At 38.9% G+C, this 10,421-nt stretch overlaps 1 protein-coding gene and 1 long non-coding RNA gene across 2 annotated transcripts; both read left to right on the top strand.

The window, feature by feature from the left end:
- LOC113544037 (claudin-23-like) lies at window positions 1–1,508 on the top strand. Its single transcript, XM_026942624.3, has one exon. The coding sequence runs from the start codon at window positions 115–117 to the stop codon at window positions 946–948; it is 834 nt and encodes a 277-aa protein (XP_026798425.1). The 5' UTR covers window positions 1–114; the 3' UTR covers window positions 949–1,508.
- Window positions 1,509–5,602: 4,094 nt separating this feature from the next.
- Window positions 5,603–8,061, top strand: LOC117599342 (uncharacterized). The gene is made up of 3 exons (XR_004579800.2): window positions 5,603–5,720; window positions 6,549–6,727; window positions 7,352–8,061. It is a non-coding gene; the product is annotated as an uncharacterized LOC117599342 (long non-coding RNA).
- The last annotated feature ends 2,360 nt before the right edge of the window (window positions 8,062–10,421 follow it).

The following is a 10,421-nucleotide window of genomic DNA, read 5'->3' as shown; positions in this document are numbered from 1 at the left end:
GAGGGATCCACCCTCAGTTTCGCTCTCGCCTGTTTATAAGGCAAAGTGCGATGCTTTGGAGCTGAAGTTGTGCGACAGAGAGCGAGTGAACCATCGTGTCTTTCCCACTCAACGATGAGGACACCGGGGATCTTGATAATCGGACTGGTGCTTGCGCCCTGCGGATGGATCCTGGACCTGACGAGCACAGTAGCGCCCAGCTGGCGCCAGCTCTATAACATCGCCAACCAGCCCGTCGACATGGTGCTCAACCAAGGCATCTGGGACATGTGCAAGAGTTTCACCACATCCAATGACATTGTCTGCAACCTGCGAGGCGACGACCAAACGTATTTTAAGAACCAGATCATTCCAATCGCACAGGGTTTGATGATCGCGTCGCTGATCGTTACAGCAGTCGGGCTGGCCGTGGTCACGCCGGCCGCGCGCTGCTGGACCGACCGGCCTCCGCGATGGACCATCGCTGGAATCGGCGGCCTGCTCATTTTCTGCTCAGGGGTGCTCACTATCATCCCTATCGCGTGGTATACGCATATACTGACCAGCCTCAACACGACTACCGTCTTTACCAGCCCGCAAAACCCGGACATCCGCGCGGGCTATTGCATAGTTCTGGGTTACATCGGTGGGATCATGGAAGTGCTGGGAGGTTTGATCATATGCGTGGGCTTCTGTCGATGCTGCGGCGGACAGAATCGCGGAGAGAAGCCGCGACCAGCGCGCGCGCCCCAGAGCTCCGCTCGTGCGCCCCAGAGCTCCTCTCGTGCGCCTAATCCGGTCCCATATCCGCGCACCAACATACCGAGGAGCGTCACGCGCAGCAGCTCGAGCGTGCCGTATTCCCGAGACTCTCTGGACGACGAGCTCGATTACCCGAGAGCCAAAGCTCAAAGGAAAGGCACGGTTAACCCTTCGTACAACGGAAGACCTTACGACGCGGATTTGTGATGAAGGACAAGCTGGACTTCATCTCACACTTCCTCCATTAACGCTTCCATATGGCGCGCTCACTGGCTACTCTGGTCTGGTTTACTGAAGTATCGGTCACGTAGGGCTATAAGTTTAAAGGTTCGAGTGACTATTTAAAAAAAACTTACCTGTGAATTACTGTGAATAAAATTCTGTATTGTTTGTAAGAGCACCTCTAATACCATCACTAAAATGTGCCATATTTCTCGATATTATTCTCTATATTAACACTAGTGCTGAGGGGAAATGTGATTTTACTTCAAACATCTACTTTGTTTATGTGCCTGATTGAGTGGGAACATCTGACAGACCTGCCTCTGGTTTTTTAACTCTAGAAAAATCTGCTGAGAAGATCTTTCACCTGTCATGTATCAGTGGTAAATAGTCACTTGTGTAATATATGATGACACTGAACACAGGTGAACACTTAGTATTGCTATGCTTGAAGCTTTAACTTTGTAAATATTGTAAATCGTGTGTTGAATCTGGAACTTCAGGACTGTGGACTAATAAAAAATAGGCTATCAGTTATTAATATACCTGTTTGATGATGTCAGTGAATTGTCATTTGAGACTGTTTTGTTTCAAGTTTGCATTATGGTTTCAGGGATCAGTAATGCACATGAAAAAAGCTGAAGTAAAACTAGTTCTAGGTCTTGAATCAAGTGAGACTGGTCTATCCGGTCTTCATGAGGCTCCACCTTAAATACCAAAGCAAGTGTGTTTATAGGGGCAGGAGGAAAATTTCTGTTTTGTTCCATGCTCATCACCATTGATTTGTTTAGATATAAAATCTTTGAGTAAATTGATCACACATCCTGTTTACTGTTCAGTCTCCGTTCACAGGTAATGATCCATGGATGTCTCAGTAACTAATTTTATTATTATAGACTGCATACATAATTACTGCAGATTAAAGTGTTGATATTACAAACACAGTAAACATGTTTAATGTTTTAAAGATGTGTTTAGGCTCTAAGCACGTTTCCTTTTCCTGTCTAATGTTATGGTGCAATGAATTAATAGTTCATGTATAGTTTTTGTTTTTTAATTAACACTTGCATGGCTTATATCTTCATATCATACAGAACGGGATGTGCGGTTATAGGAAAATAATGAATGAAGGAGTTGTTATTTTTAGATTCTTTATATATATATATATATATATATATATATATATATATATATATATATATATATATATACATATATATAATAGCATGTTCCAAGGTGTATTATTTCTCTTATACCACAGCGATTTGCCAATGCTAACATTTTTATTTATTAAAGCACATCTAAGCAGTGACTATAACAAGGAATTTTGACTTGATTTTGGAATTCATTTACTCATCTTTGGTTGCTGAAATTAGTGATATTTAATAGTAATATATACTGTATATAACTTGGCATGAGGCACAGAAAGCAAAAGTGCTTTTTTTATTTATGTGACAATAAGTAAACTACAAACGATTTTTAAAACGCTTTATTAAGACAATTATGTAACATAAAATCCCATCAACGTTTTTCATGGCCAGATTTTGACCATATAAGTGCAGAAGATAAATCATCAAATGTGAACACAGTGGACCATCTAATTCTAGTGGGTTTTTTTTTTTCTTTGGTCACAAGACTCAAGTGCACTGAAATGTCTTAATCTGTCTCAAATATACAAGAGCTGCCTAAAACCACCCAATACAGAGCACATAATTCTATACGCCAATCTAAATGTGGCATGGTTTGAACTGACCAGTCAGACATGAAGCTATATAAAGACAAGCACAACACATTACTGAAATACTTGACATTTTAAGTGTCTAGGATAGTGCAGTCATTGCTTCAATGCCACAAGATTGAGAGTGAGATGAGACTACCAGTATCGGTGACATATCATGTGTCCAACACATGGCATTTAAAATGCTTTTGCATTGAGAAGAAACATTGAGGAAAAAACACTGAGAAAAACATTGGGTAAAATGAGTAGACACACACAAAATATCAGTCATTAGCATTTATCAACTGGAGCCTTTGAGCGTTCAAGGAGCACCCAAGCACAAGCCACCTGTTGTCTCCTTCCTTTAAAAGTAGAAACGTGGAATTTGCATGAAGTATAAAAGTGCCCAAACTTTTAAGGCTTTTGATTCCAAGCAAACAATGCAGAGAAGTATTCATTTTTGTCGAAGTGGAAATACTTTATACATACAAAAACTCCCTTTTTCCTGTGGTGACAAAAACACAGAGAGATCAGAGAGTAAGCACTTACTAAAACTTGCTTACTACACAAAGTACACAAAGACTACATCATACATCATATGGCCTATTCAGTGCCATGCGTTTTACATGGGGGTTAAACTGATAATTCCATCTTTTATAGGTGCTATTTGAAGACTTTATTTGTGTCTAAATAAGCAGCGTGGGTGGCTTTCAGGAAAATGCCAGATTAAAATCCACACCCTTCCCTTTTTTCAAAGTACTTATAGGTGGTCTGATTTTAAAAGATGTTGCCGATTGGAAAGAATTTTTGACCATTGCTACACTGGCCTTACTGGAAATACATACAAAACCCTTCGAGATATGTGCTTAGTCCCAAAGTGGTGAATGCTTTGGGAAAAGTCACTCAAATATTTACATGCTACAAGCCATATCACTTTGTTTTCCATAAGCTGATTAAATGGAATTTGACAGACTCTACAAATGTTAGGGGACATTAGGGGTGGGTGAAATGACAAACATCATGAAGCTTGAAGACATTTCTACAATACACAATATATATATATATTTTAAAATAAACCTTAAAAAAATGAGTGTGATGATACTTTTATTTAATGTCTACAAAAATAAAGCATTTAACAATGAAGAAAATAAAATAAATAAAAACTTTTCCAAGATTCTGAACATAAATTTAACATCAGATCAACTGTTTCCATTGATTGTAATTGGTATTTAAAAATATTTATAAAAAAACATATCATGATATCTCATAAAATTGTATTGTGACAATTTATCAAGGTATTGATAGAATATCATCACACTGTCTAGCCCTGCAACACCACAGGAGCATCTAAGCGTTCGCCCTATCATCAAGAAATTGTGAGTTCGAGCCCAGCAATTCCAAAGCCATCTATGGCTGAGTCCAAGAGAGCATAATTCGCCCTGCTCTCCAGATGGGAAGGATCTCCTACTGTCTTTAATGCCAATTATAATGGGGAGAAGTCAAAGAAAAAGGATATTGACATATTATCCAGAATTGACATATTATCCAGAATACACTGGCATATTCATAAGCCAATAATATAAGGGAATGTCCATGTGTGATTCCAACATCTAGGCTTGTAGGAAAAGAAACCTAGGAAAAGAAAGCTGAAGATTCACTCATTCTGTTCACTCCTAGCTGTCCAGATGCATGTTTTATCAAAGAGGAGATGAAAACAGTTTGTTACAGACATCATGCCAAGAAAATTAAAAATACCTTTTATTGATGTCTTATCTCGTGTTGCACTGAAGCTGTCACAAACCTATTTTTGTGGGAGAAAAATTTCCATTCTTTTTCAAGGCCTCCCTTTTCTCATTGGTTTTCTCCCTAGGAGCACAAGTGAAAGTGAAAATTAAACCCAATACAATTACTGTCACTGACTTTACACACCTTGAAATGTAATTAAATCAATGCATTTGATTAAAAAAAAAAAAACATGTTCAAATTTATTAATTTGAGATCTGTGGTCACAAAAAGCAAGAGATTGCCAAGATCATACCATGAACGTTCCCTCCTCTTTTGCTGGAAAAATGCTAGAGCAAATGCCAGGATAATGAAGCCAATGATGAAGCCCAAGACGCCCAGAGTGAGTGGGACGGCTAATCCATCATTGACCGTTTCTTGGCATGCGTCTCCTCTGTAGCCCAGCATACATTTACAAACCTTCAATCCGTTCCGAATCACGCAATCACCGAGGTTATTACAGCGCTGAAGCCTGCATGTCAACAAGTTCTGTCTCAGAGCGTCTGTCAGAACGTCATCATCCAGCGGGTTGTTAGCAATGACAGGCATTGTGCAGTTCTGCAGAGACACAAACCCAGGTCATTTTGATTAACAGTCACATCACTTTTTACATTTCACCTGAATATCTGAAGCATTTTTCTGTCAGACTGACATGTTGATAATTATATTGCAGAGTATGCAACTTCCTTTTCAGTGACACACAAGCGCTGGAATAAGGGAAAAAAAAAATGGCACCCTTGACAGACAGATGGAATGTTTGTGTTTTCTTTCCAGCTCCTAGAATTACACAATTTCTAATCACATTACACAAACTTCAAAGATTTCAGATACTGATAACATTTAGGTGCTCAGAATATTAAAACCACACATACTTACATGCAGACATACTGTCAGTGTATCTGTGTAGTAATGTCTGAACTAAGCAGTGTAACTCATTAGGAAAAAAAAAAAGAGTTAAAACTTTACAAAATTATAACTTTAAAGAACTTGTTAAGGTCTGTGCTCTCAGCAGGTCAGTCAGGTTCAGCTAGCTTGGAACAAACTGACCAGCTAAGATGCCAAGATAACAATAACACAAACATAATAATGCTCCATACTCACCTCTAAAAAAGTTTTTACTTTTTTTTTCTCCAATAACATCCAGGTATGAGTTTTAAAGAACAAGCAAATTGTTGAATATCCGGGAATAAGTGCGAACAGGGTAAGTGCAACGTTACCCCACCCTGTTCCAGCGTCGAGTTATGACTTGCAATCACAGGTAAACACACACGCGCGCGCGCGCGCACACACACAGACACACAGACACACACACACACACACGGAGGGTGGGGGAAACTATGTTAACACAACTTAGAGAACTAGTTAACACAAACACAGTGGTACATGACGCGTTTGAAATGCAATCTGATGATAAAATGTCGAATTATTAAGATATTTTATGTGATATTAGATATAAACAAATGAACTGCTGAATGCGCGCGTCTGTTGTAATGACGTAGCGTAGTGCGGCACGTGACTTTTACCGCCTCGAGTAATTTAAATTAGCAGGTTAGCAAACAGCGGTTTAGCCTTTACAGTCATTTGTTTGAGGAATTAAATAACTGTAGGTGATGTTCTGTATCTTTCAGAGAAACTAAGTGTGAATAATATTTACGCCTTATGTTACAAAATCTTCTCGAGAGAAACTTTTAACCCTCCTATTTATGTTCGCAAATCAGTTACCTGAATGATGTTTGTTTTGACTCTGTATGGCTAAATCACCTCAAAACAATCCTAAACCTTATTTTACTCTACAATTTCACTTGGCCCTACTCTGATCCAACTACACACCTATCAACAAACTAAAGATTGACTTATTTTATTGTATTTTACTGTCCATAATTACCTTATTTACCTTACATTGGTTTTCATGACACAACACACATTTTATGGGTTTTATTTGCTATTATGGATGTAAGAGCCATATATTCTATTTGATTGTCACTTTGTAGCATGTGTGTACTTCACAGATATTTTATTTGTGTTTATGACTTCATGTTATGAAGAAATTCACTACAGCAGATCATTGTCCGCATATTTGATTTAGCCCAGTTTTAACGCCGGATGTCCTTCCTGATGCAACCCTTCCCAATTTTATCCGGGCTTGGGACCGACACTGTCTTGGGGTTGGTTCCCTGGCCAGGAATCGAACCCTGGCCGCAGTGGTGAGAGCGCCGTGAACCACTAGTCCTCCAGGAACCCAGATTCACAACCTTTATGTAACAGGTCAGAATTGACTCATATACACAATATGGCCAAAAGTTTGTGGACACCTGACCATCAAAGCCATATGTGCTTGTTGAACATCCCATTCCAGGTTTAGTCCCCCCTTTGCTGTTCTAATATCCTCCACTCTTCTGGAAGACTTCCTACTAGATTTTAGAGCGTGGCTGTGGGGATTTACTCATAAAGCCACAAGAGCATTAGTCAGGTCAATCAAGGTGCAGTCAGCATTCCAGTTCATCCCAAAGGTGTTCACTGAGGTTGAGGTCAGGTCTCTGTGCAGGGCACTTGAGTTATTCACTGTAACCTTGGCTCTTCATGGAGCTCGCATTTTGCACAGTGACATTGTCATGCTGGAACATGTTTGGGCCTCTTAGTTCTAATAAAGGGAAATTGTAATGCTACAGCATACAAATCTATTCTAGATTGTATTGTATCTATTCTAGTGCTTCAGAATTGGTGGCAACAATTTGGGGAAGGCCCATATGCCATTCTAATCTGACAAGGACCATGCTATTTGGGCTTTTTTTTTTTTTTTTTTTTTTTAATGTATCCCTTTCAACATTTTGCTGTACATCAATAATTCCTCATGCTCTGAATCGATTTCAACATTGTCCTCTGTTTCAGATGCCTCATCCTCTATTTCACTATCAGCACAACATCTTGTAAATCATGGCCATCTTCTTGCTCAGGGATATCATAGACTGTGAAACTCCTTTTAGCCATTATGGTGGCAGCAGATTGAAATAAGCAGAGAAAAATGTGGGTACTGTCCTGTACAGGACCCTTAAATCAGTTTCACTCCTCCCCTGACAGGTCTGGGTTATGATTTCCTGAGAGAAATATTAAATTCCTGTGGACAGTATGTGTTGTGTTTGTGTACATTTGCATGGAAGGCAGACAACAATTTTGTTCCCCATGAGGTAGGTGTGTATGTGCGTGTTAGAGAGACAGAGCATGCACGAAATCTTAGTTTATAGTAGAGAAAAATATTTAGTTTGCATGGGCAGTGTGTCTGTGTGAATGAGAGAAAAACACTGCACACACATCCAAGGAAGGGACATAAACTGTGTGTGTGTGTCTGTCTTCATCTTCATTTTTACATGTTCATATCATGACTACTGAGGAAGTCCTCAAGTTTCATGAAAAAAAAAGTTTCATGAAAAAATTCCAGTATTTCAAAGTATTTCATAGACATTGAAACTGGAGAACCCAGAAGAAACCCATGCAGACACGGAGAACATATGAAACCACAAAGACAGCAACCTGAACTCAGGATCAGAATGGGGACCCTGGAGCTGTGAGGTGACAGTGCTACTGTGCTGCCCTTAGTCCCCTTTTTGGTGAGTAGAAATAGTGGAAATAATGTCATTTTAAGTGAGTAAGAAATATAACTCCCAGTCTCTTGAATCATTCACAGCTTAAGAGTAGAAGTTTTTATTACAGTGTCTCTAAAAGTAGTGTTCCAGAGGGGATTAGAAGTGCTAGTTCAAACATTGATTTCAAATATAGGCAAAGAGTGAGCCCATGAACCTAGAGATCTGCACCATCATCTAAAGAAAAACTTAAAGATTGAACTGAGTCCCAAACATTAACAGAATGTCCTCGTTTTAGCTATGTTTCTGAGATGGAAGAAGGCTGTCTTAGTAATTGTGTAAGCAAAGCATAAAACACAACAGGGCCTGCTGTTATAGGAAAATAATCAACATGGTGGTGTGATGCAGTGTCCCAAGGTGATTTATTTCTCTTATACCACAGCAATGTCCCAATGCTAACAATTTTTATTTAGTAAAGAATGCATTATCATAATTTTAATCAGTTATAGTTACGTTTAATGTTGTGGAACATCCATAAAGTTCCTGTTATTACCTGCATTATAGCAGCTATAAACAGTTATTCCCTCACCAGCAACTCTTTTTTTAATGTTGAAATTAATGACAGAATATATTGTAGCTTATGTTACTGAGAAACCACAAACCCCTCCATCGTGAAGACTGTCCCATGTCAGAAAACTTAGAGGAACAGCTTTACCTCTGACTGTTACAAAGCACTGACACTGGAGACTCCTTTCATAAATGCTAAAAAATAATAATGTCCTGCATTTTTTACAAGCAGTTTCCCACAGGGATTAAGCCTCTTAACAGGTTAAAATACCATGTAGTTTTAAATAATATGACTTAGTTCCAAACCAAACATTAAGGTTATTCCTGCAGTAAATAAGGGTTTAAATTAAACCTCTGAGGAGGCAGGTTTAATTTCTGTTTAACACTGTCAAAGGAGACATGGATTATTGGGACTACATTAATGAAGATCAATGGATGCCACCAGCCAGACAAATTTTCATTGACAGGAATAACCCTTTACATGATTTAGATGGCCTTAGTTTTTGAGATTGCTTTTGAAAGCATAAAGTAACTGCAGTGGGGAACTTCACTTTTGGAGGACAAGCTTTCATCAGTGTCACAAAGAGAAAAGCCTATACTACCTTGTCTCCTACTCTTAAGCTTAAGTCATGCAGCACATCTTATCCTGAAACAGGTGATTTATGTAGAGTCAGTGAACCAACAATATGTTTAGTTGAATATGGAATTTTTGAATATAGAAGCCTTCCTCAAAGTGATATAGGCTTTCTTTGGCTGTATAGACGGATGCCATATTCCAATCAACTCTCCTTCTACACCAGATTTTGAGGAGTAAAGGAATGGCAAGAACTGATTTGCCATTAATATACAAGGTATATGCACTCCAGAGTTAAACCAAACATTATGGCATCTTGGAAAGGTGCTCATGATTCAAGGATTTTTCCTAAACTTACCTCTATATGCATGGTTTGAAAAAGGAGATCTTGATGGAATTTTTTCTTGGTTACAGTGAGCATGCTCAGAAAAACATGTCCACATCATACTTACAAACAGCAACAACTGAGCAATGGCACCACAACCAGACCCATAATCACACTTGGGGTCTAATGTAGCACGTTTGGAAGTTGCTTTCAATGCCTGTGTTTTAAACCATAAAGCTTGCTGCATTGCTGCATTATCACCATTGCAACAGAAGTTCTTCACAACAGCATAGCTGTCCAGATCCACCAATAGAAGAGGACGACACAGATTTTCACACAAATGAAACTGTGAATGACAATGAAAAAACTTGCATACGGAGATGCTTTTGCTTTGCCTCATTTTTCAAACTAGATTCAAGACATTTTTTTCTCCTTTATCTTTATGTTCAGTTCTGCTTGTAAGTGTTTAATTATTAATTCATGATACAACTTATATATTTCAGTTTATGTTCATGAATAGCGAGTCTTTTTTCCTACTGCTGAAAAGCATCTGTAGGCCTTTCTTCTGCACCTGTGGAAGGCAAACTGCTTTTTTCATGCTCTGGAGATTTCTGTTGTTTTCTCTCAGAGGTGTCCAATCTTATCCACAACAGGCCAGTGTGGGTTTTCATTCTAATCAAGCAGGAGCTACACTTGATTCCATCTATTTAATCAGTTGACTTGACTTTAAATAGACTCAGGTGTAGCTTCTGCTCGTTGGAATGAAAACCTGCACCCACACCAGCCCCTTCTGGATAAGATTGGACACCCGTTTTAGCTGAATGTGCAGCTCCAGTTACAGAGAATTTGAATTTTCAAGATCCAGTCCAAGTTTTCAAATTATCTTTAGCATGTTACAAACTCAGTAATCCACAT

This window comes from Pangasianodon hypophthalmus, chromosome 17 (assembly GCF_027358585.1).
Source record: "Pangasianodon hypophthalmus isolate fPanHyp1 chromosome 17, fPanHyp1.pri, whole genome shotgun sequence".
NCBI lineage: Eukaryota > Metazoa > Chordata > Actinopteri > Siluriformes > Pangasiidae > Pangasianodon > Pangasianodon hypophthalmus.
Note: the sequence above shows the minus strand (reverse complement) of the source record. Positions and strands in the feature narration are given on the sequence as shown.

Bases quoted from the DNA above. Each gene is read 5' to 3' on its own strand.
- LOC113544037 (XM_026942624.3), top strand. From the start codon at position 115: ATGAGGACACCGGGGATCTTGATAATCGGACTGGTGCTTGCGCCCTGC.